This window comes from Ovis canadensis, chromosome 1 (assembly GCF_042477335.2).
Source record: "Ovis canadensis isolate MfBH-ARS-UI-01 breed Bighorn chromosome 1, ARS-UI_OviCan_v2, whole genome shotgun sequence".
In the NCBI taxonomy this organism is placed as follows: domain Eukaryota; kingdom Metazoa; phylum Chordata; class Mammalia; order Artiodactyla; family Bovidae; genus Ovis; species Ovis canadensis.
The window spans coordinates 43,339,036-43,367,005 of record NC_091245.1 but is presented as its reverse complement, the minus strand read 5'-3'; the positions used below and the strand labels follow the sequence as shown (position 1 = coordinate 43,367,005).

At 39.8% G+C, this 27,970-nt stretch overlaps 2 protein-coding genes across 27 annotated transcripts in view; one reads left to right on the top strand and one right to left on the bottom strand.

The window, feature by feature from the left end:
* Positions 1 to 4,816, top strand: part of SLC35D1 (solute carrier family 35 member D1) — a 46,924-nt gene extending 42,108 nt beyond the window's left edge. Inside the window, exon 12 of the mRNA XM_069594289.1 lies at positions 116 to 4,816. Coding sequence (XP_069450390.1) covers positions 116 to 224 — 109 coding nt within the window. The 3' untranslated portion in view covers positions 225 to 4,816. The remainder of the gene's footprint in view (positions 1 to 115) is intronic.
* A 14,394-nt stretch (positions 4,817 to 19,210) lies between these two features.
* MIER1 (MIER1 transcriptional regulator) overlaps positions 19,211 to 27,970 on the bottom strand; it is a 67,784-nt gene continuing 59,024 nt past the window's right edge. For 24 of the 26 annotated variants that reach the window (XM_069594065.1, XM_069594102.1, XM_069594083.1 and 21 more), the window contains 2 exons: positions 24,649 to 24,788; positions 19,211 to 22,243 (listed from right to left, as the gene is read on the bottom strand). In XM_069594065.1, coding sequence (XP_069450166.1) covers positions 21,915 to 22,243; positions 24,649 to 24,788 — 469 coding nt within the window. In that variant the 3' untranslated portion in view covers positions 19,211 to 21,914. Of the gene's footprint in view, positions 22,244 to 24,648; positions 27,444 to 27,970 lie in introns of all 26 variants that reach the window. The other 2 variants (XR_011257785.1, XR_011257786.1) reach the window with 1 other exon arrangement.

Below are 27,970 nucleotides of genomic sequence, written 5' to 3'. Positions count from 1 at the left end.
TGTCTTCATTTTATGTGGTGTTCATTCATAAAGGTAGCTCCAACCCTCAGTCCAGGTTGCCTTATATTTGTGCCATTCCTTCCTTCCTCCCTGATGGTGGTTTTCTGTTTTGCAGCATTGCTGGGAGCCTGGTATATTCCTACATCACCTTCTCTGAAGAGCAGCTGAGCAAACAGTCAGAAGCCAGTAGCAAGCTGGACATTAAGGGAAAAGGAGCAGTATGACGAGGGTTGCATCGACTGCACTGGCCCAAGTTTTCGATCAAATGGGAACACTGGCAATTCTTACACAGATACTGAGGTGTCTTGATCATGGAGAAAATACTGTTGCACTTGTACAATCTGCGGATTGATTGCTGCCTTTTAAAATTTTATGAGAGAAACTTATAATTGACTCTTTTAAATATGCCATTAGAATTAATTTATATCAGACTGGAAAATATACTGGGCTTTTTAATTTATTTTTCTTCTATGCCGACAGTGAAACATCCATGTTTTGAAAATATTTTATTCCATAGTTTGATATCCAGGTGTCCCTGAGAGCCACATATCTAAAGCGTTCCATCAGGAGCCTCACTGTTCATGTCGTTGCTGAGTCTGGAGACAGTTTGGCCTTCCTTCTGCTGGAAATGCAGCTGAGGATCTGAAGTTAGTCTTCTCTGAATTTTCTTTCTTAATGATTGCCTTTTCTTCATGAGGCTATCATCACTGCTTTGGCCAAAGAGGACATCTTTGGCACTAAAGAAATGTGTGTGGCTTCAAAGTGTATTGGTTTCTACATTGGCCTTCCTGAGAGCTCATGGGATGAGTAGGGTGTGTTCCTTGAAAATGTCCTATTCCCTCTATGTTGTGTAGGATGAGGAAAATGAAGGGGTGAAGGAAGTAGACTTTTTACTCATTTTATTCATCTGTCGGAGTCATTCATCCAACTAAAATGTATTGTGCATGTAATACGTGCCAGGCATTGTGCTGTGTGCTGGAGGTGGAGAGATGTTGTTGGAGGTAGTTGCCTGATCTCGCTCCTGCTATAGTGACCAAGGGTAAGACTGAGAACTTAGCTCCATGGATTTATTCAGAAGACCTTGTGACTGTGAACAAGTCTTCGAAGTTTTCTCAGCTCTCAGAAACTGCAAATCTGTCTGTGGGGTTAGAAGCACCAGCTCCACAGCGATGTGAAACCAAATGCTGCAGTGTACATCAAATGCGTATGGACCCTGCCATCCTAAACCATGAGCTCAGCTGTTCTTGCCCGAGTGAGAATGGCATGCTGGGAACATGACCTCCATCTGTTTCCCCTTCCTTCCTGCCTCTGGGTTTTGTTGCTCCTCTTTTTACTCCTGCTTGAATCAGTATGACCAGTCTTGCATTTCTGAGTGTATGATTTGAGGGGAAAGGCTGGTTAGATGTTTCTGTATGGTCCAGGCTTGGACTGTGTTGCTGGCACCCTCAGTGTTAGAGCCGTCACCTTCCCTCCTCTTCTTTTAATGGCATGAGCATACCTCTTTCCTTTGGACACTCCTGCCACATCCTACATTAATGAGCAGGCCCGCTTTTCTCAAGGTCAGTGCTGCATCCTGGGAGAGCAGCTGTGGATGGGCCTCGCGTGAATTGCCTCTTTGGGCAGGTCGGTGGTTAACTCAAACACAGCAGTGTGACTTGGCTTAGAGACATCCATTGACTTTGGAGATAAATGCTTGCTCAGGCCAGCTGTGCAGTCATTGCAGGAAGCTGGCTACCTTTGCGTTGGTGTACATGCTGGCTTTCATTTCATTAGGTTTGCAATCTACTGGCCTTTGTAGTATTCTGGTGCCTCAACAGGGAACCTGGAAGGTTTTGATTTCTTCCTATTTTTGAAAAAGAGTTATATTGAGGTCCTTTTCATATTCATATCTCCCTTATTTTTGGTTTGTCTTTGTCAAAGCCTAGCCAGTGGTGCTGGTCCCTAGAATTAGCCTCATAGCCAACTCTCAAGTTAGTAGCTCCATGTAGGGGATCCTGAGACTCACTGTTTCCTAATAATATGTGAGCTGAGAAAATTTAAGTGGGAGAATAGGATATTATGTTGTGCAAGATATCTTATCCCTGTTTTATTGATAAGAAAGCAAGACTCAGAGAAAGATGACTTGCTAATAAGTCAGAATTCCTGTTTTTTTCCGCTGAACTGTGCTGCCGTTGATAACCTCCCCTCCTCCTCTGAGGAAGTGAGGTGCCAGCTGAGCTAGCCTGAGCTCTTTTGAGGAGGTGAGTGATTGATGGAATTTAGAGTCCTCAAGGAATAGGCTTTGTACATCAGGGAGAGTGATGGACACTCTGTGTGCCTGAGCTTCTGTCTTACTCCAGGCTGGCCATGGGTGACATGCACTTTTGCCTATGAATTTTGTTGTCCCTACCCACTTTTGCCCGGGGACAAGGGGAATGCATTTTGGGAGCTAATTTTGGTAGTTCTGTTCCTCCTCCTTTGAGCTACTGGGAGGAGGGAACTTTGACATTAGAAATAGTTGGTGTGCATTTAGAGGTGTTGGACTAAGACCCGCTCCACCCCGCCACTGGCCCCCCACCCTGCCAAGTGTTGAACTGCTTCTTGGAGAGTCAGTTTCCTTTGAAGACATGTCATCTCTTTAGGTCTTATTTGAGAAAATCGTGCTTAGTAATAATTTCACTAAATGCATATGACGTTAGGGCCCGTGGCCTATACTGAGCTTTCTGACTGATCAGAAGCAGCAGAGCAGCTTCAAGCTCTCTGCCCTGTTCATGTTGATTGTTGGATTCCCCTTTACCTGCCACCAACATCTTAAGAGCAAGAAGCCTGGGGAAGTTGGAGACTGAATAGACTGACCAGCCATTTTTTGTAGTTTGTTTTCAGTTATGTGCAGGGTTGGTTATGGCACATGAAGAGATATGCCTGGTATTCCAGCATCTTACAAGGCAAAAGTTCTTTGATCTGTTAACTACCTCCTGGGAGAAAAAGAGACAGTATGGAATTAAATCCTGAATTTGCCCTCTGAGACAAATGAGCTGTGGTGAGGATGCTGAAAACACATTTGTGACTAGTGGCTCCTTTTTTTGAGTTAATGACAGCGATGCCCTCTTTGACCAATCTGTTTTTAAGGCAGTGCCAGATTGATTTGAGTAACCTGATTGGTCAGGCTACATGTTGCCAGCATGTCGGGTGATTTCTAATTCCTTCACATGACTGTTGACTGTAGGAGTCAGTCATTTGTAGGATCCAGCTTGCATGTAGGTTAAGAAAGAGAATGTTTTGCGTTTGTTGTTTGTAGTTCTTATTGTATCAGCCATGCATGGAAAGTTCACAGCAGTAATGCTGATATAGGATCTTCATGGAGAGAAGAGTCGTTTCGCTTTTGACTAGTTTGGAGTAGTACCCAGGGTTTTGGGCAGGCCTACCTTTATTTTGGTTGTTGTGGCACCTTTCACTGAGCAGAGATTGACTGTTTTATGCCAGGCATTATGCGAAGCTCTGTGGCAGCTGAGGTGAAGAGGACGTGGTTCTCATTCTCAAGGAATGTATGATTCTTTAGCCAGATCCCGATTGAGAGAAAGAAGCAGATGAAAGGAGTCAGCGATTTATGAGTAGAAGCTGCCTGCACAGTTGCCAGCACTGGTGATTAGGGGTGTCCCACCCATAGAGTTGACTGACACACTTCTTGAAGAGGATTTATAACTTGTACTAGTCCTCTAGCTCTGAGACGAGAGCCAGACCATTCAAATTCTGTGACTGCCCGGGTCCCTCTGCTCTCTCTCGCACGTATTCTTGCTTCCCCATAGCTGTGTACTACTGGTTCCTCCCTATGAACAAGGCTGTGATTGATTTTTCTCTCCCTGAGGGAAAAATAATAATCTTCAAAATAAATAAGATAAGGGATGCAAACTCCTCAGCACAATGCCTCGTGCATATTAGGCACTCAACAAACGTTACTGTCATTTCAGGGTTAGGCTGTAAGCAAAGATTAAGAGTCTTAATTTGTGCTCCTTAAATGCTAGAGGCCTGGGCAATATATTTCATTTTGAATGTGCCCCTATAATTTGGTTGCTTCTAGAATGGTTAAAGAAGAGTTTCTGCTCATGGTCAACTTGTTAAAATATCTAGTGGATATAGTTGGGCTATTGTATGATGCAGGTGATTCTACCTTTTAAAAAGATTCTATTCTTTAAAAAAATGACTCTCATATTTTGGTAAATTAAAAAAAAATAGTATCTATCTCAGAGAAATATAATTACACTTCAGAATGGTGATTCTGTTAAAACTTCCCCAGTTTTACCGTACCTTAAGGTAGCTCCTGTGTAGGTTGGACATTCTTTCTTCTCATCTTCGAATTAAATGCGTTAGCTTCATGGTGCCTCTGTGTCCAGGCTTTTGTCAGTTGTTGGTATTTGTGAACCTCTGGCACTATCCTCATTTTCTAAGCCTACCTTCTAGTCCTTACTGTTAGGATGACACTTCATCATGGTATGAGGAGATATTCTATGATGAGTTTTTTTTTAAGCTTTCTTTTTTGAAAATACTTTTAAAAAGAAATCTACTGGTTAGATTTTTTTGTTTTTTGTCTCACAAAGATGTTTTTAGAGATTATTTTGTTCATAAACATTTCTTTCTCATGCTGATAATCAACTGATTTTTGTCTACAAATGTTGGTCTGTCACAGTATTTTTTCAATATAGATTCTATTTACCAAATGACCATTTTAGTGTTTTTAAAAGGTACTGAGGATTGAGATATGTAAATCAGGTGACATAAATATGAAAATTATGTGCCTAAATATTTTTGTAAAGGTGTCAAATAAATACTTTTTCTTCAACCCATGTATTAAAATTTCTTTCTAAGTACCTGCAGAGACAGTCAAGAGCTGTAAGTCTGCCTCAATTTAAGAGGATGGCATCCCAATTAGTTGACTGAGACACAATAGAGAAAATACTCTTTGCCAATGTGATATTATGATTTGTAATAAGAATTATGTTTATTTGGTCTTTGTCCTTATTCCTGGCACACTGCCCCTAAAACCTATGTAATTTTCTATATAAGAGCTACAGGAAAATCTTTTATTAGAGTATGTAGTTTTGTTTCCAGTTCATGAAATAGCTCCAGAACCATAAAGGTGAAAAGGGTGTCTTTTGTTAGCATCTTTCAGCCATTCCTAAGGTTATGTTAATGAGATGGCTTTGGGAAACTCCCTAAGTCTGGGAGCTGGTTGCCAGGGGAACCAACTGAGAGATTTATATTGGAACTTTCAGCCTGTATACATCTGCTCTCTCCAAGTGAAGAGAAGAGGGGAGAGGAGCTGAAGGTTAAATCTGCGGCCATTGATTTAGTCAATCATGTCAGCATAATGAAGCCTACATCAAAGTCCATGAGCTGTGAGATCTGGACAGCTTCCACGTTACCGAACGTGCTTAGGTGTTGGAGGATGGTGCTCCCGGGACACTGCGAGTACTGCATGTGCCCCACACTCCTTGCCCTCTGCAGCTCTTCCATCTGTTATTCCTGAGCCATGTATTTTTGTAATAAACCAGTAGTTTAATAAGTAAACTCTTTTCCTGAGTTCTGTGAGCTACTCCCACAAATTAATCGAACCTGAGAAGAGTGTGATTTATAGCTCTTTGGCCAGAAGCACAGGTGTCAATCTGGATTTGTGATTTGTATTGGAAATGGGTTGAAGGAACAGTCCTGTGGGACTCAGCCTTTTGCTGCGGGATCTGATACTAACCACAAGTTCAGTATCAGAATGGAATTGTTGCTCATGTAGCCCATATAGCAGATTGGCTTGGTACAGGGCAAAAACACACATTTGGTAACCAGAAATGTGAGTACAGCGCAGAGAAGATAGCCTGGGAGCAGTTTTTCCTTTACAGCCATTCAGTACTTTGCATGAATAGCACATATGACTCAACATTCAGTGTCTTTGGTGTAGTGGTAAACTGAAAGGAAAGAAATGCATATAAAAATTGCCTTTAAAACATTTCATCTCCTTAATCAGGTGCTTAAGACTCTGAATAACTTTATTAGGAAAGTGAAAGTGAAGTCACTGAGTCACGTCCGACCCTTTGCGACCCCGTGGACTGTAGCCCACCAGGCTCCTCCGTCCATGGGATTCTCCAGGCAAGGATACTGGAGTGGGTTGCCATTTCCTTCTCCAGGGGATCTTCCTGACCCAGGGATCGAACCCAGGTCTCCTTCATTGCAGGCAGACGCTTTAACCTCTGAGCCACCAGGGAAGCCCTTATTAGGAATTAACTCCCAAATAAAACATGCTATTCAAGAAGCGTTTCTTGGTACTGGCAAAAACAGGTAGACGTACATTAAGGCATTAAAAAATAACTGTGGTTAAATGCATAATGTAAAATTTACTGTCTTAATGCTTTTGAAGTGTCCAGTTCAGGAGTAATACTGTATATTCACACTGTTCTGCATCCAGGCTCCAGAACCTTTTCCATCTTGTAAAACTATAGTCCGTAACTATTACAAAGCTCATTTCCCAGTGCCCCCTAGACCCCAGCAATTACCGTTCTACTTTGTGCCTCTCTGGATAACTCCTATAAGTAAAATCGTACAGTATCTGTCATTCTGTGACTGTCTTATTTCACTTAACATAATGTCCTTGAGGGTCATCTGTGTCATAGCACGTGTCAGAATTTCCAAGGCTGAATGATTTTCCATTGTATGTATATGCCGCTGCTGCTGCTGCTGCTAAGTCGCTTCAGTCGTGTCCGACTTTGCGACCCCACAGACGGCAGCCCACCAGGCTTCCCCATCCTTGGGATTCTCCAGGCAAGAACACTGGAGTGGGTTGCCATTTCCTTCTCCAATGCATGAAAGTGAAAAGTCAAAGTGAAGTCGCTCAGTCGTGCCTGACTCTTCGCGACCCCATGGACTGCAGCCTACCAGGCTCCTCCATCCATGGGATCTTCCAGGCAAGAGTGCTGGAGTGGGGTGCCATCGCCTTCTCCGATGTATATGCTAGCTTTTGTATATCCGTCCATCCGCTGCTGGACACTGGTTTCTTCCAGCATGTGGCTATTGTGAATAAGAATTGCTAAACATGCCAAGCTGTCACTTTGAGTTGCTCTAACAAATGGCCATAGATGGCAAATAACAAACATTGATTTCTCACAGTTCTGAGGCTGGGATGTCCAAGATCAAAATGCCAGCAGATGTGGCAGCTGCTAAGAGCCTGCTTCCTGGTTTGCAGATGTCCGTCTTCTCAAAGCCTCACATGGGAGAGAGCAGAGAGGAAGCAAGCTGTCTTGATTCTTCTTAAAAGGACTCTTAATCTTGAGGCTCCACCTTAATGATTTAGTTACCTACCAAAGACCACATCTGCAAGTACTATCTTGTCAGGGATTGGGGTTTTAACAGATGAATTGGGAGCAGGGGATGGGACACAAAATCTATAGGAGTGGTGGTACAAATAGGCTTTTTATTCTTTGGAATTGCTAGGTCATATAATAATTCTATTTTAAATTTTTTGAGGAATGGCTGTACTGTTTTCCATTGTGGCTGTACCATTTTACGTTCCCACCAGTAGTGCACAAAGATTCCAATTTCACATCCTTGTCAACACTTGTTATTTTCTTTTATTGGTAGCCATCCTGCTTAGTGTGAGATGATATCATCTTATTGTGATTTGTATTTTTCTAACAACTAGTGAGCATTTTTTCATAGGCTTGTTGGTCACGTAATACACTTTCTTTGGAGAAATGTCTATTCCAGTCCATTTTTTAAAGTTGGGTTTCTTGATTCTTGAATTGTAGAGATATTCTGCAGTTATAAAGTATTATGAATTTTAACCCCTTATCAAATTATCTGCAACTGTTTTCTCCCGTTCTGTAGGTTGCCTTTTGATTCTTGTTGACTGGTGTCCTTTGATGTACAGCTTTAAATTTTGATGTAGTGCGATTTGTCTATTTTTACTTAGGTTGACTATTCTTTTGGTGTCATATCCAAGAGATAATTGCCAAGTCCCTTGTCACGAAAACTTTTCTCTATATTTTCTTTTAAGAGTTGTATAATTTTACATCTTAGGTCTATTTTTAGTTAGCTTTTGTATATGGTTCTACTTCCAATTCCATTTTTTTTTTCAGCTTGAATATCCACCTTTGAGAGACTGTCCCTAAGATGTTTGTTGTAATCAACCTTTAATATCTTATGAGAGTTTTTTCTTTCTAATTTGTGAGTTATGTGCTCTTTTATGCAGCCTGTCTTCTACTGGTTTATCATCTTGCTCAGCTTCCACTCACAGGGCTGTCGGTTATTGGGGAGCAGCATGGAAGAGGTGCTGCCAAGACAGGCAGAGCACAGAATTGGGGCCTTTGTGTATCCACAGCAGGTAAGCGGAAACCAGGGCCCTTCAGGGCTTCTTCCCTGCAGAAGAGAAGGGACAGACATCTTCTTCTGTCCATCCATCCATCTGTGCAGTAAGACTGAGCTCACTGGGACCAGCGCCCAGCCTCTAGCAGGGGTCTGGCACAACCTTTTTACACATGAAGCTCAGGGAGGTACAGCTGTGCACTGGAGTTGTGGAACCCATATTCCAATCCTGATCAGTCTTTGCTCTTCACCACCACACAAGATTCTTTTTGCTTTTAGTTAATTAATTCAAGAAGCATCAGTTAGAACTGGACATAGAACAACAGACTGATTCCAAATACTCCAAAGGAGTACGTCAAGGCTGTATATTGTCACCCTGCTTATTTAACTTACATGCAGAGTACATCATGAGAAATGCTGAACTGGATGAAGCACAAGCTGGAATCAAGATTGCCAGGAGAAATATCAATAACCTCAGATAGGCAGATGACATCACCCTTATGGCAGAAAGCAAAGAACTATAGAGCCTCTTGATGAAAGTGAAAGAGGAGAGTGAAAATGTTGGCTTAAACTCAGCATTCAGAAAACTAAGATCATGGCATCCGGTCCCATCACTTCTTGGCAAATAGATGGGGAGACAATGGAAACAGTGACAAACTTATTTTGGGGGGCTCCAAAATCACTGCAGATGGTGATTGCAGCCATGAAATTAAAAGACTCTTATTCCTTGGAAGAAAAGTTATGACCAACCTAGACAGCATATTAAAAAGCAGAAATATTACTTTGCCAATAAAGGTCCATCTGGTCAAAGCTATGGTTTTTCCAGTAGTCATGTATGGATGTGAGAGTTGGACTATAAAGGAAGCTGAGCACAGAAGAATTGATGCTTTTGAACTGTGGTGTTGGAGAAGACTCTTGAGAGTCCCTTTGACTGCACGGAGATCCATCCAGTCCATCCTGAAGGAAATCAGTCCTGAATATTCATTGGAAGTACTAATGCTGAAGCTCCAATACTTCGACCACCTGATGGGAACACCTGACTCATTTGAAAAGACCCTGATGCTGGGGAAGATTGAAGGCGGTAGGGGAAGGGGATGACAGAGGATGGGATGGTTGGATGGCATCACTGACTCGATGGACATGAGTTTGAGTGAGCTCTGGGAGTTGGTGATGGACAGGGAGGCCTGGTGTGCTGCAGTCCATGAGATCGCAAAGAGTCGGACACGACTGAGCGACAGGATTGAACTGAACTGTTGGGTCTTAGTTGCATCATGTGGGATCTTGTTGTGTACAGCTCCCTAGTTGTGGGTCCGAGGCTCTGGAGTGTGCAGTTTCAGTACTTGGGGCTTAGTTGCCATGCCCCCCACTGTACCCCCCAGTGTTAGTTCCCGGACCAGGGGTCAAACGTGCATCCCCTCTGTTGCAAGGCGGAGTCTTAACCACTGGACAACCAGGGAAGTTCTCAAACTAGATTCTTGTTTTTCCTAGTCTGCCTGTAATAAACTTGGTGGTACCTATCTCATCACCACCATATGCCTGTCTGTTGGTGGCATTCTTCATTCAGAGTTCGTACACTGTGGATTTAAAGCTGGTGAAGCTGGTAGCTGGTTCAATCTGAGAAGGCAAAGCAACGAGCCATGCTTTTCAGCTGTGCTGATGGTGCCCTCTTGTGGCAACAGCTGCCATTGGGGCTATGTGATAGTGAAGAAAGGGAAACTGTAAGTCACTCAGTTGTGTCTGAGTTTGAGACTCTGTGGACTGTAGTCCGCCAGGCTCCTCTGTCCGTGAAATTCTCCAGGCAAGAATACTGAAGTGGGTAACCATTCCCTTCTTCAGAGGCTCTTCCCCACACAGGTATTAAACCCCAGTCTTCTGCATTGTGGTCAGATTCTTGCCATCTGAGCCACCGTTTGTTTTACAAGAAGGAAAAGCAGCACTACTTTATGTTCTGCCTACTATATGCTTTCATGGAGCTAAAACTTAATATCATGTGTTTCCATGTTACAGTGTTGCTGTACAAATGGTACCTTAAGCAAGGCTGAGGGATTTGTCCCTCAGATAAACTTAAATCTGAGCTTTGATTCCAAAGCCTATTTAAAGAATTACAGATAACCTCCCTGTGTTAGGAGACTGCAGCAGGAAAGTTCACCAGAGTACCCCACCGTGTCTGCTTATCCTTTGGGTAACTTATTTTTTTTCAATGAATATTTTTGAGGACAATATCTACAAATGATAACAGAATCATGAAAGTATACGAGCTGTATGTAAGAAGCTGTGGGAGGAAGAATGCCATCCTAACTGGGAATGGTAAGAAAATCTCTTGGGAGAGCATTTGAGCTGGTACTTAAAGGGACAACTAGGATTCAACTAACATTCCAGGGCCATTGTGTCTGTTTCTGTCTGGAATGCATTCCACCCTCCTCCCATGTCTTTATAGCGCATGCCATCTCTCTGGGCCTTCTTTGGACAGCCTGTCTAAAGTGGTACCCCACCACACTCCCTGACCTCTTTCCATGCTTCACCTCCACAGCAGTTGTCTCTTCTAATGAAATTTAAGCTCAATGAAGGCAGAGATGTTGGTCTGTTTTGTTTGCTGTAACGTCCCTGGCACCTAGAACAGTGCTGGATATGTTTGCAGGGACACAGTGTTTCTTGAATTGAATACATCCAGCTAGTAGCTACGTTTACTGAGCACAGCAAGGCAGAAACATGGCCTTTTCTTCATTTTAGGAAGATCATGCCAGCTGCAGTATTTGGACTGTATACTGTAGACTGATGAATTCAAATCTTATAGGGGCCAGGCGGGTAAAAATTATGAATCTGAATAAACGCAATCCACACTATAATAGTGGTAGGGCTTGTGGTATCTATCTGCTTAAAGGCATTTAAATGAAAACAAAACAGATCTGCCAGCCAGGTTTGGCCCACTGGCTGCCAGTGTGCCTAAAGCAAGGAGCTACTTTTGGTCAGATGAGGATGCTGTCAGGGAAAGTTCAAAGAAGGGGGGGATTGTACAGGTAAGTACCTCAGCTAGGATGCACGGTCCTGGTGAGAAACTGGAGTCCTAACGTGGCTGTGAAAGCATGGAAGAGAAACAGGATTTGCATTATTTTAGGAGGTAACATTAGTAGGTGATGATGAAATTTGTTTCTATTTTTTGTTTATAAGTGAAACTGTGGTGAGTTGTTTATTTTTTTAAACCTAAATCTGGCTTCAGGAGACCAAACATGAACATTTTTAAGGTATTTATCTTAGGTTTCCAAGTGTTTTCCAAAAAGGTAAATTTGGTGTGTAGCAATGAAATGGAGTACTTGCACTATCTGCAGTAAAAATAAATTTACTGAGCATTTGCTATGTGCTAGGTAGGCATTTTTTGTGGGCACCTTACATATTGATACATTTTAACTCTCTAAAGCATCATATTATTAAACTTATTATTTTAGAGGTGAAAAAACAGGCACAGGAAGTTCCTATTGTTGAACGGTGGTAATTGTGAGAAATTCTTGCTTTACAGAATATACACTTGCCTTCCTGTAAGGCCTACCTTTTGCTCTGAGTTCCCAGAGCTGCATTACAGTGTAATGTTTGAGTGTGGAGGGAGTGTCAGGCTATTCCTTTAAATCAGATTAGATGAGTCCCCATCTTGCCACTTAGCAGGAAATTCAATCTTAGTCCTTCTGTAAGGTTAGACAAGATTTGAGGGAGTTGTATGATGCCTGGAATATAGATGGGGCACCTTGTTACCTTCAGCCCCTCACGGTCACTCCTTAGTGACTAAGGTGTCCTTTGAAGGCAGGTGGCAGCACAGATTCCAAACTTTGGCACAGAGGTAGTTTCTCTTCCTGTTCCGATGCCTTGTGTGCAGCCTGTCCTGTCCCTGTGTGGCCATTCCTCTGATGTCTTGCCAGACGATGAACTTGCATTCCAGTTTTTCCCAGAGCCTATGGACCATATTCCCTGCCCCCGCCTCCTCCACCCTCCACCAATTTGGGGACTTTCTTCTTTCAGAACTGACTTGTGAGAAATAGTCTAGGAGAAAATGTTAGTGAACAACATGTGCTTTTTACCTCACAACACACTTCTTTCCTGAAAGCAATGCAAAGATCTGACTTGGAAAAATAGAAAGTGGACAAAACCCAAATGACTGGAAAGGTCCTCCATCTTCTCAAGGTGGCTTAGTTTCCCATTTTGTAGGTTGGGGAAAACAATGTTGTGACTTTGATTTATGAATATTATCCCAGTGCATGTAATGGCAACCACTCAATATGGTATGTGGTATTACTTGTAACCGTGTTGTTTCAGCCGCCTACTGACCCTTCATCTGTGACCAGCACGTGCTCCTTTTGAACAAATGGCTCTTCCAACCATCCTAGCCAAATAAATCCAAAAGGGGCTGCCACCTTATGAGTTGCCTGCAAGGTGGCTGATAGTACTTCACTCCTCTGGCTGGAGGGACTGATAAGCTAAGGGTTGAGCCCATGGTCCTAGCCAAGAATACATAAGCTATTAAGTGTTGTGAAGGAAGAGAAGAGAGGGATCTGATCTTATCTAAGCTCAGTCTAAGGCTGTTGAACTTTGGACCTGTCATTTCCCCATTTTAGGCCTTCCGTGTTCCCTTCCATAAAATGAGAGGATTGAGTGGGAGGTTCCAGTTGCTAAATCATTGCCGACCCTTTGGGCTCTGGCAGGTTCCTTCAGGCAGCTGCCGCTTCATTTGTGGGCTTTTTGGTGGCTCTGCAGAAGGCCCAGTGCACAGCGTTCTGTTGGAGCTGTTGTACCTAGCCAAGCACACCGTGCCGGTTTACTTTTGGCTTCCTGTTTTATTTGGCTGTGCTGCGTGGGCTTTCTCTAGTTGCAGCAAACTGCTGCTCTAGCTGCGGTGCGGACTTCTCATTGCAGTGGCTTCTCCAGTCGCAGAGCGCAGGCTTCAGGACATGCAGGCTCCAGTAGCTGCGGTGCGCGGGCTCAGCAGTTGCGGTTCCTGGGCTCTAGGCTCACTTCTCATTGCAGTGGCTTCTCTAGTCACTTCGGGACATGCAGGCTCCAGTAGTGGTGGCATGTGGGCTCAGTAGTTGCGGTTCCCGGGCTCTAGAGCACAGGCTCTGTAGTTGTGGCACACAGGCTCTGTTGCTCCGTGGCATGTGAGATCTTCCCAGATCAGGGACTGAACCCATGTCTTCTGCATTGGCAGGCAGATTCTTTACCACTGAGCCACAGGGAAGCTATGAACACATTTTATTGTGGACATTAAGTGCTCTATGCTCTGCTATTGATCTTTTAAAAAATATACATATTTCCTCCCTAAAATCTGAAAAATTAGGGCTACAGGGATTTTGGATAAGGGACTATAAACCTGTGCAACTACTGAGAATCTAGTAGTTTCTGGGGATAAACATTCCCCATGTGTGATTTTATAATCTCTGTGATATCACTGTGAGTATTGTGCTTTACAGATGGGCAGTTTTAGTGTTTTCTTTAGCATAAGATTATGAGTGAGTGAAGTCACTCAGTCGTGTCTGACTCTTTGTGACCCCATGGACTATAGCCCGCCAGGCTCCTCTGTCCATGGTATTCTCCAAATAAGAATACTGGAGTGGATTGCCATTTCCTCCTCCAGGGAATCTTCCCGACCCAGGGATTGAACCTGGGTCTCTCTCATTGCAGGTACTCTTTACTGTCTGAGCTACCAGGGAAGCTTTAAGATTACAAAGTAATGGCAAAATCAGGAGGAGAAATCTTGAAATATGGCTGGATTTGGATGAGTAGCATGCAAAGAGGTGGCATGGTGTAAAAAATGCTGTTTGAACAGGAAGATTCTAACCACAGTTGACCTTTGAATAATGGAGCTATTAGAGATGCTTACCCCAACCCTGAAACAGTTGAAAACCTGAGTGCTGCTATGTCTGCCTCAAAAAGAAAGGAATCAGTAAATGATTCACCCAAAGGCAGGAAGCTGAGCCAGTTTGGATACAATCACTACTCAAACCCTAGTTCTTTTGATTCCATGTATTGTGATCTCTAATCAAACACAAATTTTTCTCCACACTTAAGGATCTGCAAAATGAAAATACAAATACTCTATTGGAAAAAGATATCCTCATAGAAGAGGACCCACAGTTGAAATCTGTGTTAATGGTCAACTGTGCATATTCTAGACTTATCTCTTGGTGGAAATGAGGTACAGTATGAGGTATATAAACTGAAGTAAGGAAATAACAAGGCCAGGCACTGTGAGGCTTTCAGCTATTTGTCCCGAAAATGAATATTTAGAAGCACTGATTAAAAATATTAATGAGGCTCCAAGCCATCAGGTTAAGTTCATTGCTTTCACCGTTGGCCTATGGGATATACCTTGTAAATGCTTTGTTCAGTTGCTAAATCTTTTCTGATTCTCTGACCCAATGGACTGCAGCACACCAGCTTCCTGTCTTCCACTATCTCCGAGTTTGCTCAAACTCATGCCCATTGAGTCAGTAACGGATATAAACTGACCCTGCTTCAGAAACATTGTTTTAACTCTAATAAGTTGACTTTTCAACAGGATAATCTAAAATTCAACTAAAGAGCATAAAAAGGGCTGTGATATTGCTAGTAGTCAAGCCACAAATATTGACTTGGGTTCTCTGTGGAGCCCAGACGGTGATTGCAGGCTAGCCATGTAACCACTGACATTCATGTTGAATGTTTCTTCTACTCACCCATGTAGCGCCCGTATCCTTTTTCCCACCCCCACCCCTCATCAACAGACTTTAGGGAGAGGGAGAACATTGAGGTATGTCTGCTAATTTGCTTCAGTCGTGTCCAACTCTTTGCAATGCTATGGACTGTAGTGTGCCAGGCTCCTCTGTCCACAGGATTCTTCAGGCAAGAAGCCTGGAGTGGGTTGCCATGACCTCCTCTAGGGGATCTTCCTGACCCAGGGATCAAACCCACATCTCCGGTGTCTCTTACATTGGCAAGAGGCCTCCTTACCACTAGCACCACCTGGAAACCCCTTATGATTACGTATAGAGTTAACAAAAGCAATGGGAGATGCTGTTTTCATAATTTTAACTAGAAACTTTTTTGAGGAAATAAAAGTTGCAAAATTCTTGCAGTCAGAGCTGAAACAAAGCCCCAAGGAAAGTGGTAGTGTCTTTACCAGCAATGGCATTAACTGATGGGAGTGTCCGAATGAAAATGCACCTTCACAAATGAAGAAAGGCGGCGGGCAGGGGGGAAGAGGTTGATACGAAGTACAATTTAGGATTTATCCCCAAAGGTACATGGAAATGGAGTGGGGAAATCTCCCAAGAGTCTGGTCGGTTGAGCCTGGCCCTTTTAAAAGCATATGGGAAAAGTGGTTATTATAAGCAATTGGAAAAGCAGTATAATGTGCCCAGTAAGCAAATAAATTTATCTGTAAGGCAAGAAGCACTGTGGTTGGATTTGGGTATATGGTGAAGAAACCAGACATGGCCCTCTTTCATGAGACTTGTGATCAGGAGGGGATAACCCTACAAAATCAAAATGGCACCTGTGACAAGGGCTACACCGAAGACTTGTTTTTAAGACTACCATAATCCCATTTAGAAATAACTATTATTTTTGGCATATGACCTTCACTGATTTTCCTAACCAAATATCTACATGAAACATATCCCTTTAACAAAACCAGGAACATCCTCTTTTCACTTAAAGATGTGACACAGGAGTGTGGCAGGGAAGACACCTAAGTGAGTCGTTTCGCCCTTTTAGGCTCAGTATTAACATTGGCCACTTATGAAATTTGTGGACACAACCCAATTGTCTTTAGAGTGTTTTACAATGCAGATGCCTGCCCACTCAACAGCGGAGGCAGATGCAAACAGCAATACAGTGACGAAGCCACAGGCAAAGCAGTTAATGAAGCAGGTAATTCAGGGTGTTTGAAAGCTCAGAACCACCAGCCAACCAAAACTTCCACTGTCTACAGCTATGTGTTCAGAGGGTATTAGTGGAGCAGTCACACTCAGGATGACCGGCACCTCTTTAGCTTGTAGCTGGAACTGGTCTCTCACGTTCACTCAGCTAAGTAGCCTAGGGACAGGAGTAGACGAAGGGCAAGTTCTCTCCCTAAACCTAGATTTCCTGGTCAGGAGTTTGACGCGGCTCTGATGCCATTCTCTGCTTGATCTCTTTCAGTTCTGAAAGAAACTACCCCAATTCAAGGTCCATATCTCTTTTTCTCTTTAAGACGCGTAAGCTTTTTATACACTTAATTCAACTTTCAGAGTAAAGGAGGAAGACCATTTAAAACTTACTGAACTCACTCTATAAAACACTTTCTAGTTGGTGTGCAGAAAGACATGTTCAGCCAACTCTACAGTCAACCATAAGTGTTAGTGATAATACCAAAAAGTAGAATTTTAATGAGACCAAATGTGCATTAGCCTTCACCTCTCTCAAACTTCAGATCGAGTCTCCTGACCTTATAGCAGTGCTCCCTAGAAAGTGAATGACAACACAGGGTGAGTCCTGAATAAGCCACAGCTGTTATAATCAGCCCTGCAGGAAATGGTAGCAAGAGCCTTCTTATGGGACTCACACACGTACGTTGCTTGTTGTTGTTCAGTAGCTAAGTCATGTTCAGCTCTTTGTGACCCCATGGACTGCAGTGTATCAGGCTCCCCATGCCTTCACTATCTCCCAGAATTTGCTCAAATTCATGTTCAGTGAGTCAGTGATGCTATCCAACCGTCTCATTCTCTGCTGCCCTTCTCCTTACCTTCAATCTTTGCAGCATCTGGGTCCTTTCCAATGAGTTGGCTCTTTGCATCACGTGGCCAAAGTATTGACACTTCAGTTTCAGCATCAGTCCTTCCAGTGACTAGTCAGGGTTTCCCATTTTCCCATATCCTGAATAGTCAGGATTCCCATTTAGGATGGACTGGTTTGATCTCCTTGCAGTCCGAGTCTCAAGTCTTCTCCAGCACTACAATTTGAAGGCATCAATTCTTTTGGCGCTCAGCCTTCTTTATGAACCAACTTTCACATCCATACATGACTACTGGAAAAACTATAGCTTTGACGATATGGACCTTTGTCAGTGAAGTGACATCTCTGCTTTTTAATACACTGTCTAGGCTTATCATAGCTTTTCTTCCAAGGAGCAAGTGTTTTTTAATTTCATGGCTGCAGTCACCATCTGCAGTGATTTTGTAGCCCAAGAAAAGAAAATCTATCACTGTTCCCACTTTTCCCCTTATTTGCTATGAAGTGATGGGACTGGATGCCATGATTTTAGTTTTCTGAATGCTGAGTTTTAAGGCAGCTTTCTCACTCTCTTTATTCACCCTCAAGAGACTGTTTAGTTCCTCTTATAGTTGCCTAATCTCTAACAAATACAGTAAGTTCAAGGAAAATCTTACTTAGCTAGAATTATGGGCAAACAGTCATTAGCTCTTTATTCCCAAGCTCATGCCTACTCTTCCTTTTCTTGTGCTCTCCTTGGACTCAGCATGAACTTCCACTGTCGCACTCACCTAGCCTTGAGAACATGCTACATCTCTGAAGCCGTAAGTTAAGCACAGTAGCTGGCACAAGTATAGGCCCAAATGTTTGCTGAATATTGCATATGGAAACGATGAGAACTTGTCACCATTGACTTTTGAATGTGAAGGTTTTACCATTAATTTGGACAAAGGAGAATTAGAAGTTCAACCCTAGTTTATATGGCAATTTCTCAATGTTCTTCACAAAATAAGTAAACTTTAAATGCACATTCAAGTTCACTTCTTAGAACAAGCAAAATGACACTTTAAGTACAGTTGACTTTTGTACAACACAGAGGCTGGGGTGTTGACCCTCCACCCAGTTGCAACTCTGTGTGTAATTTACGGTCTGCCCTCTGTATAGTATTCTTCTTGTCATCCAATGTCTCACACCCACAGATTCAACCAAACATGGATCATGTGGTATTTTCTGCTGAAAAAAATCTGCATGTAAATGGACCCATGCAATTCAAACCTGTGTAGTTCAAGGGTCAACTGTATATTATATATTCTAAAAAAGTCACAGGAGCTAGTATAAAAACAAGATAAAAACTGATCATGTTTGGTAAAGGAAAAACACAGAAGTCAGATGTCAAAGATGCCAGCACAATGCTAAAGGTAAAATAGAAATAAGGTTATGGATAACTGGTATTAGAAGACAGAGATTAGTACAAATATTTAAAAACATAAAATCAGTCCAAAACATGGGGCAGATAAGATTTTGCAAAGGATAAACCTGATTATTAAACAGCAGAGTTGATTTTATGAGAAAAGTTTAAATAATCAGTAAAGTTATATGACATAGGAAGGGCATTTTTAGGGAGAGATTTATATGGTTTTCCTCACTGGCACTTTGCATAAATAAGGATTATAGTTAGAAAAACCTTTATTTCTGATTTGGTATTTAGCAGTGATGGAGAGCTGGTTACACACCCCTAGGGTCATCAGCACACATCTTGCTTGGAAAATTCTTCAGCCCCCCCCCTCTTCAAAATGCCCACTCTTGATTTTCTGTTGAGAGTAAAGTGAAATTTTTTTGCAAAACTGTATGTGATATAAACTGCACTGTAAAAGAAGGAAACAAAATGTTTTTAATTAAGTAGTTCAGAGAACGAGAAACAGGTGAATAGAGGTACACAGATCTAAGGATCTCTCTGGAGGACAAAAAAAACAAAAATACATCATCTGTCTATTTACCCATGGGGTAGAAGGGATCGGGAGCCACTGAAACACTCTTTCACACCCTTGTCTAGGATCTGAAAGAACAGAAATTGTATACATTCACACTGTAAACTGTGCATCATTCAAACTTAAAATCTGTAATTAACACCTACTCAATCTACTAAAAATCATTCACAAAGCATTATGTAGGCAAATGTGTTTAAAAAAATATTTTAATAAGCATAATTCAGAATGGCAGACAGGGAACCAGGGAAGGGAATTATTTTACAGTGCAAAATTATTATGCATAAATTTAAAAACATTAATCCATAATTTTAAATGCCTATTTAAATATTATTTCAAATACGTTTTAAAGCTCAACAGATTTGTTTTGTTGAACTGAGTTGCAAATTTTGAACTCTATTTGAAAACACATCATAAAACAGAATACCATTCCAAATGAAGATAGTGCTTTGCTGGGGGGTAGGTATGGGGTGAGGGAGACTAAGTAACTATTAATTAACGAAGGCTTCTTTTCCCAATGCAGTTTGTCAAGAGTTATGAAATGTACTAAATCTTAAGCAAATTAAATTCATGATATTACTAAAATTTTTTAAAGTAGTGCAATGACTTATCAAGTTATAGTGGCTGCATTACAAAGAACGTACTGTGTGAAATACCTGTATAAACATAAAATACAATTAAATATTTCTCCATGAAAAGCTGAGCATTATGTATTATAATAGTGGAATGTTTTTCATTAGGCAGACTTTAAAAATATTAAGAAAAGTAAAATTTCCTAACATGTATACATGTGCCGTATTTGCAAACATGCCTGAGAATTTATTTAAAATGTTCCTGTAATATCAGTTTGCAAGAACTTCACAAACCTGCAAACAAAATGCATCTTTTAAAAAAAGGTGAAAATGGCATCTCTAATATTGCAACAACTTAAAAAAAGTACATCGTCACTATTTCTATAGACCATCTTTGAAGAACTAGAATACTTTGGATTCATATAATAAAATTTGATTTAGAAAATGGATTGTGACATCTGCTAAAGCTGCCATTCTGGATAAATTAATGTTCTAGGTAAAACAAAACAACAAAGAGCGCACGCTTCTCACCACATTCACCCAAAACTTTGATTTACTTGGATCCATATGTAACAACAGTGAAGCTACATCATGTAAAGTCAAGTGTTGTAAAGTGGCTTTTAACACTGTTTGGGGAAAAAAAGTTGTTCACATTGGTGGAGGGAAGCAGTCTGAACATAGGTTAATAGTAATACTTCATGGAGAATAAGGCCTAAACCATAATTTCTCAGTGCAAACCTCTACTCAATTGCATCAGACAGTTGAGCCATTAAAAACAAGACCACAGAAGATATATTCTAAAAAGACTCTGGCTCTTTGATGGCTGAAAATGAACTGCTAGAAGTATCTGAGGGTATGTCTGTGTGAGAAGGGTAGTTAATAATCTTTTATAAAAGTTTGGATATAGGTTGGTCTATCAGCTGTATAAAACTACATTTTTTAAAATAAGAATTTTGCACTAAAAATAAAATGGCACTCTTGCAAGGTGATGCAAATCAGTTCAGTTCAGTTCAGTTGCTCAAGTTGTCTCTGACTCTTTGTGAATGGATGGTCCTATTTGTAATTACACAGAGCAATGGTTACTTAATAGCTTATTTTCACTTTGGAAATGCACTATCAAATATGAAAAGCTCGACTGTAATTGGAAATCTAATTATCTGGTGATCTATTATCACCAGGTAAGTTTATCACTTTTTCCTCATAAAATATTGTTGCCTGCCAACTCCTTGTGTGTGCCAATATCTAAGTGTCACTTGACCTTTTCCCTTGTTTATTTAATGCAAAAATGGGAAATTTTATAAAGCATATAAAAATAACTGAATGGGATTCTGGTCAGCATGATACATTTAAGCACTTGAAGTCAACATTAAACTTCTGTTTTGCTTCAAAAATAATTTTGAAAATTATAGCAAATGCAAAACAAACTATGTGATCTAAGTATCATGCTTAATTTCAGTTCTCAAACTATTTGTCCTTAAGTAAAACTTGAAAAAACAAATGTTCACAATCCTTTATGAATGCTTTAACCACGTGGATAAGAAACATGACTCAGTTACTACACAAACACTTAAAAATTCATTAGAAAAACCTTAGCAAAATAAAATGAAAGCTGACAGACTCAGAATATCAATTCCTCTCATAAAAGTTTACCAACTGTACAAGTTAAGAAAATTATACAAGCTTTTGTGTTAAGAAAGGACAGCTCAGTCAAGACATATGTACTGTAAAAATCTTTCAAAGGCTACAAAGAATCTGGAAAAATACAGAATGTATTTCTTAAGCCCAGATAAGAATATGGAAAGACATCATTGATGTCAACAATTTTACATATACAAACCTGACTTGGTTTATTTTTAAACTTCTATATATAAAAAAAATCATGCTAGCATAACTTTCAGGATTCATAAGGGTTTCCTTAATAATGATACTCAATTTGTATGGAGAGAAAAATATCTGTTATAAAAGATATTTCAAGAAACTCAGAAAAATTGGTTATTAATCAGAAATGAACTTGTTTTTTCCTTCTCTGCCATCAAACTAAGCAAAAAGTACCTTGTAGTGAAATTTTACGATTAATACATCAAATAAGAAGGTACAGATATATCTGTAGTTCATTCAAATTTACTAAACTATTTGTTATTTCCTTAAAAGGGCTTTTACAATTTTAAAGTAAAAAATCTGCAAAGCAGAATTATGAAAACTTATTTACTAAAGTTAGGACTCAATTCAAATTTTAACCAACTGCTTCAAGGAAATCAACTTTTGAAGGTAACCCATCAACCCTGAAAATTTTAGTCACACCAGAATGTACTCCAGAGAAAGTTTAGTCATCTGTGTTCTCAAGTTCTTCAAATTTCCCATGTGAGACTGTGTCTTGGAAAAGCTCAGAACCACCTGGACTTTCTTTGCCATTGCTGTTTACCCTTCGCCTTTTGGCAGGTCTCTCACTTTTCTCATCAAAATCGTTTTCATTTCTTGCAGTCATATGGGTGATTTTTGGGTCAGTGGTTTGGTTATCGGTTTCATAACCATTGGTATCCATATCTGTGTGAAGTGGTTTCTTACTTCCACCTGTTGGTCCATTAACATGTAATCCTTCAACTTTCACTTCTTCTTTGTTCAATGTTTCACCTGGTCCGTTAGATGACACCCCTAGGTTGGAAGAGACATGAAAGGAACTGCTAATATTATAAAGCAAATTCATAAATTATTATAAAGTGCTATAAACAGCTGTAAAATAACTTTTTTATCAGGGAAGTGAGGTATCCAATACGTGTGTGTGTGACACATGTGTGTATATATAGCCTGAATTCTGGCTCTATTTACTTTAGTAGCTGTGTGACCTCAAATTATTTACACTCTCTTGTACCTCAGTCTGATCACACACATACAATGAGGATAATAACAGATTTATAGGGTTGCTGTGAAGATTAAGCTAATAAATGTAAAAAATTAAGAATAGGATTTGGTATGTATTAATAGCATGCTGGTATTATATGGCAACAAATAAGCAATGGATCCACCAGCAGTCTAAATAAGCTGAATTAAAGCAAAGATATTCATAAATTATTTAGGGTTAGCAGTTTGTAACTTTCTAAAACAATGAAAAAATTATATTCTTTCTATAGCAGCTTGAGTTTTCTAACTGCCATATAAAAGCAAGATGACATGACTTTTTCATTCTTAACATTAATCTGTCATAATATTAAATTAATCCCTGCACTATACAAGCATACACTTGAAAATGCTAAAGGCAAACACAAATTCCTTCCTAATAGATTGGAAGACAAATTTTGTGAATGCTTAATGTAAAATACAGAATGTGCTATTGGAGAAAATGAAAATTATCTGAAAACATAAGAATGAGCCTCAAATATACATTTTGGTCAAAGAAAAAGTATTCTATTTTCTCAACTCAAAAATGCACTCAAACCATGACTGCTTATGAGATTATGTACCATATGATATAAAAGCAGTGACTTTGCCATAGTAAGCACAAGAAGCTAGGTTAAACAATCATTAGGTCAAAAATCACTATTAGATTTCAAGACACTAATTAAAGCCCCTTAAGAAAAAAGACAGTTGGGTTGGAAAGCTCTTCGTTTCCTTGAAAAGCCTAGAAATCTTAATTGTATCACATGTGAATGGCTTCTGGGCAGAGTAATGTGTAAGTAACTTATAAACACTCTTCCTAGGCTAACTGCATGTTATCAAATGGTTAAAAGGATTCAATCAACTGCCTATCAAAACACTTTAAAAGAAGTCCCCGAAAGTTTCAAAAGGCAAAAACTTGAATTTACTTTGTGCTGGCAATTTCTTAACTAGTGTTTACATTTTATTAAGTATTATAAATACTCTAGAGATGATTCCTTAAGTATTTTGAATCTGCAGATGTGGAACCTGCAGATACAGAGGGTTGACTGTACTACCAACCATCTGCCTCCCCAAGCTTCCACCCTAGTCCCAATCTCAGCTGCTTATTCACCTTTAGGATGGTTGTGACTGGCATTAGAAATCATGTCAGTGAACCTGAATGTTCTTGAATCAGGAAATGGCTGCTGGGCCCTAATATTTGTTTGGCTTGTTCTTAGAGGGGAAGTAATGAGGGAATGGAAAGGGATCATTAAATGAAAAAATATATTCACCACAGTATATTAAATGCCAGTGTGAGAGCAAAGATCAGAAAAAAGGTCAAATTGTTCAATGTTCCTCTTCTAGTTTCTGTGAGGGAGAAGGGATTAGCTCTCCACTGGCCCTCCCCTAAAGCTATTACATCAGAATGCAGGTGGGCAGAGCTTATCTCTAATTTACCAGTTTCCTATTAAAGAGGATCAGAGAAGATTTATTACTTTCTGCTTAGAGATGGTCTTACTTAAGACTATTTTAATTAAAGTAGAAATCAAGAAAATTCTCTGACCAGGCCTTACTGATCCTCGGTCCACTCTATATTTTAAGCAAGAACCTATCTGAACCTCAAATATGTGTTTCTTTGCTTCTTTTTCATGGGCATAAAGATGAATGTTTTTGTATAATATGAATGCACAGACTGACACATCTGTTTTATCGTTTCTTATCTTTCTAGGTTATTATGCTATCACGGAGAAAATATTTAAAAGGTGCCCTTGTTACCTTTTTTCCATTTATATGCTTAAAGAGGTTTCCTGCTAAACTGTTATAAGCACTCAAAGTATTTCATCAAGTATCTGTGTACTTCTGATGTGAAACGGCTGGAGTTCTAAGACTTAACAAATAAGAATACTTACATCTAGACATTCCAACCTGATAAGAAAATAGATGCTATTTTTTAAAAGAAATGGTCATTGTTGATGTTATACTTTATTAAATGTACTTTTTAGTGATATCAATGGGAATTCTTTCCAATTAACTTGTACATTTTCTCTGTGTTAGTATATATGCACCCTGATATTCTGTTTCATCTGGTATTACTTTAGGTCTGCTTTGGGGGTTGAATAGACACGGAAACAGAATTTCCCAGGCTATTGAAGGAAAAGTGCCCATCATTATGAAGAAATACAAGTGTTTCTCTGCTTGCTTACCATTCTGATTACTATTGCCTATAGTGCCATCTTCTTTCTCAGACTGGCTGTTGCTACTGTTTGAGGCAGTTGGGGGAGGAGATGGTGCTCGACTAGAAGCAGCACTTTCACTTTCATCTAGAAGACGATCCATGTAATCCCTTAAAATTGAGGGAAACAATAATTATTTTCTTAAATTAAAAACAACTGAAAATTAAAACTGAGGTTAAATTTACAAGGCTTTATTAACAAGTATACCCTAATTTTCCCAAATGGAAAGCTCCTTTTGGTTAAATGTCTGTAGGAAAACGACGTGTGAGGGCTTTACACTAGTAAATGTTACAGACCTACAGGCAGTTTTAAAACTTTAGAAACTGGAGGCAAATGATCAGAGCAGCCCAACTAAAATCAGAAAGGCTGTAAACGAAGTGGGATGATGTCAATCACAAGGAGTACAGAAGAATTTCTGAACACAGATTGGAACTGTAAAGCTTACCAAGATTATGTTATGACTATGGCAATATCTGAAAGACAAACTAGGACCTAAAAGTGAAATATCTCCCTGAAACTTCCTGTTACTTTCTTCTGTTAGAGCTGAGCTATAATAAGCTGGCATAGTTCCTGGGCTTATCTGCTAGCTTCATCTGCCCATATATCGTCAGAGGTGAGTTTACATCTTCCCTAAGTAATTTTTGAGCTCAACAGCATGGGATGATGTTTGTGGTAAGTGACACTGGGTTGAGGTTAGAGCTGAACTAAATACTTCTCTCCCTCAGGTTTAGTGTCTTTAGTTATAAAATGCATGTAATCATACATGACGTATGTACTGGGCTGCTGTATAGGATATGTGTAGCAAAGTGTTTTACGAACTATGCAGTGCTACTGAGTCACTAGAATAAAGGTCAGCAAACTAAGGCCTGTGGGCTGGCGATCTATTTCCGTGGATAATATGTTACTGAACACAGTCATATCCATTCATTTACATAGTATCTAGGACCCCTTACACACCAACAGCAGACCTATGTAGTTTCAAGAGAACTTAACATCTGCAAAGCCTAAAATATTTATTCTCTTGCTCTTTACAGGAAAAGTCTGATGTCATCTGTACTGAATAATCCCGTGAAGGCAGGGAGTTCAGTCTGCTTTCTTTATCTCTGCACCATTGGTGCCTAAGTTTGCACAGTGCCGAGAAGTACAATAAAAGCCTAAATACATTATTTATTCTTAAATTCTCCCAGAATAGGAATAATAAAAATATTAAGACAAATCTTTCAGAATCTTGTAAGCAGGTTAAGTAGGAATGTGGACAAGAAAGAAACCATGGAAGGGCTTGGAACTTTACTCAAAGTCTGTGTAACAGTCTGCACTAATTAACATTTTAGGCTTTATCTTCCTCATTTATAAATGGAGGGAATAAATTTGATGGTCTTTTAAGATCTCTTTGACTTTATGTCATTCATCATTATAGAACAATTAGGTAACAAATCTGAAGCACACAGAAAGAGAATGAATATGATGAATGCAATGCCAAAGGGACTTCAGAAATTAAAACTAACAGAAACAGATAATGCACTAGGAAGAATTGCTGGAAATAAATCTGGTATAGTGGGAATGGGTAATGGAGGATGTTAAAGGCCACTCAAAGGAAACTAGAACTGACGAGATACCAAAATTATTTTAAATCTCTATAACAATGATATTGTTAAAGACTTATTTACTACTGTTTCTTAAAGGTTAATGCCATCCAGAATGCTTAAGGAAAAGAGGAGGTAAGTAGACCACCCAGGGGGTTGGAGCAGCATTCAAATAGTTGGAATTATGCCGAGTTATTTTTTACTTAAAAAATTATTTGCAAAGCTTCAATTTGCATATGGCTACCAATTCTTTTAGGTAGTGAATGGAGAGACTCTGCAGTAGGATTTATCAAAGGCCATGTATAGGCAGTAAAGTGGCAAATATGCTTCATTTTGGTGAACAAATGAAAGGTAACTATGTAACAGAAAAATAAGCAAATAACTTTCAGGATAATCTGCTCTTAACTATACATTTTGACTAAAGAGGAAGACTGAAAAATTCAGTCAAATTTTTGTCTAAAGGCATTAATTAACTTAATGTTTTTGTCTAAAGGCATTTAAATTTTGTGTGGTCACTTAAATTGCAACTGTTAATGGAAAGAGAAGGTCCTGGAAGCAAAGTACAAAAATATTTCTATGCTAGGGAAAACCACAATTTCTCCCCATCTGCAATATACAGTCTACATGGCTTCTTACAGGAGATTTAACACAGCTAAAAGGGATGAGGAGGAGTGAAAAAAAAAATTAGTTTTCAGTTAAAAAAAAAAAAAACTTTATAAAAGACCCAGAGGGAATATAGTTGAAGACTACAAAACACTGTTCTTGTCTAGCAGGAAAACATTTCTTCACTTCATACCGTAACACCAGGGGACACACTGTTAACTCTTAATGCCTGAGAAAAGAGAAGATATGGGATTACTTTTAACTAAGACTACTCCATCTACAGAATACTTAAACCTTTTAAGAAGAATCAAGGTGACAGATATAAGTAGCTTCAAAAAGTTTTTCAGAAGCTATGGAGAGATTATTAGAAAAACTAAAATGTTTAGCGGCACATCCCTACCCAACCTGTTGAGCCTGACGTCACAGAGGACCAATTAAGCCAGCCCACAACACTTCCCTTGGTGATGCTTTCTGAAAGAGAAAACTGGATGAACCATGGGTCTGACCCAGCATGGCAATTCTTATATTCTTACTGCTGATGACGACAGACTGCCTGTAGTTCGTGTGTGAACTTTATTTCTGAAATGGGTAAAAAGATGAAAGATATTACTACTGCTTTTCCCTATAGCTTGAAAACTATTTTAAGATATACTCTTGAAGACTGGATAGCTGTATGTAGTTCTACATACTATGTCTCAATGCTACCAATAAATAAAAATTAAACTATAAATTGATAACAATAAGCAATTATATAAAAACTGGAATACTATCATATATAAAATTCTACTCATTATGGCCTTTGAACAAAAAGGAAATGAGGCAGAGTCCAATGTTTCATGATTTCCAAGGACAATTATACCCATTTATTCCCTTTCAGATAAGTTTGCTTTAGATTTTAGAGTGTTTGAACACTCCAGACAGGGAAGTGACCAGAAGTAACACCTGTAATGAACATGACCAAGGACAGTCCAGTCAAGTAGTTTGAAAAGCACTAGAGTATGCATATAAGCACATCTTTCAAAGGCAATTGTTTGGCTAGGCTTCAGAATTTTACTAGTGCAGGCTGATGTCACAACTCTGCTTTATTTTTATTTCATAAACATAAT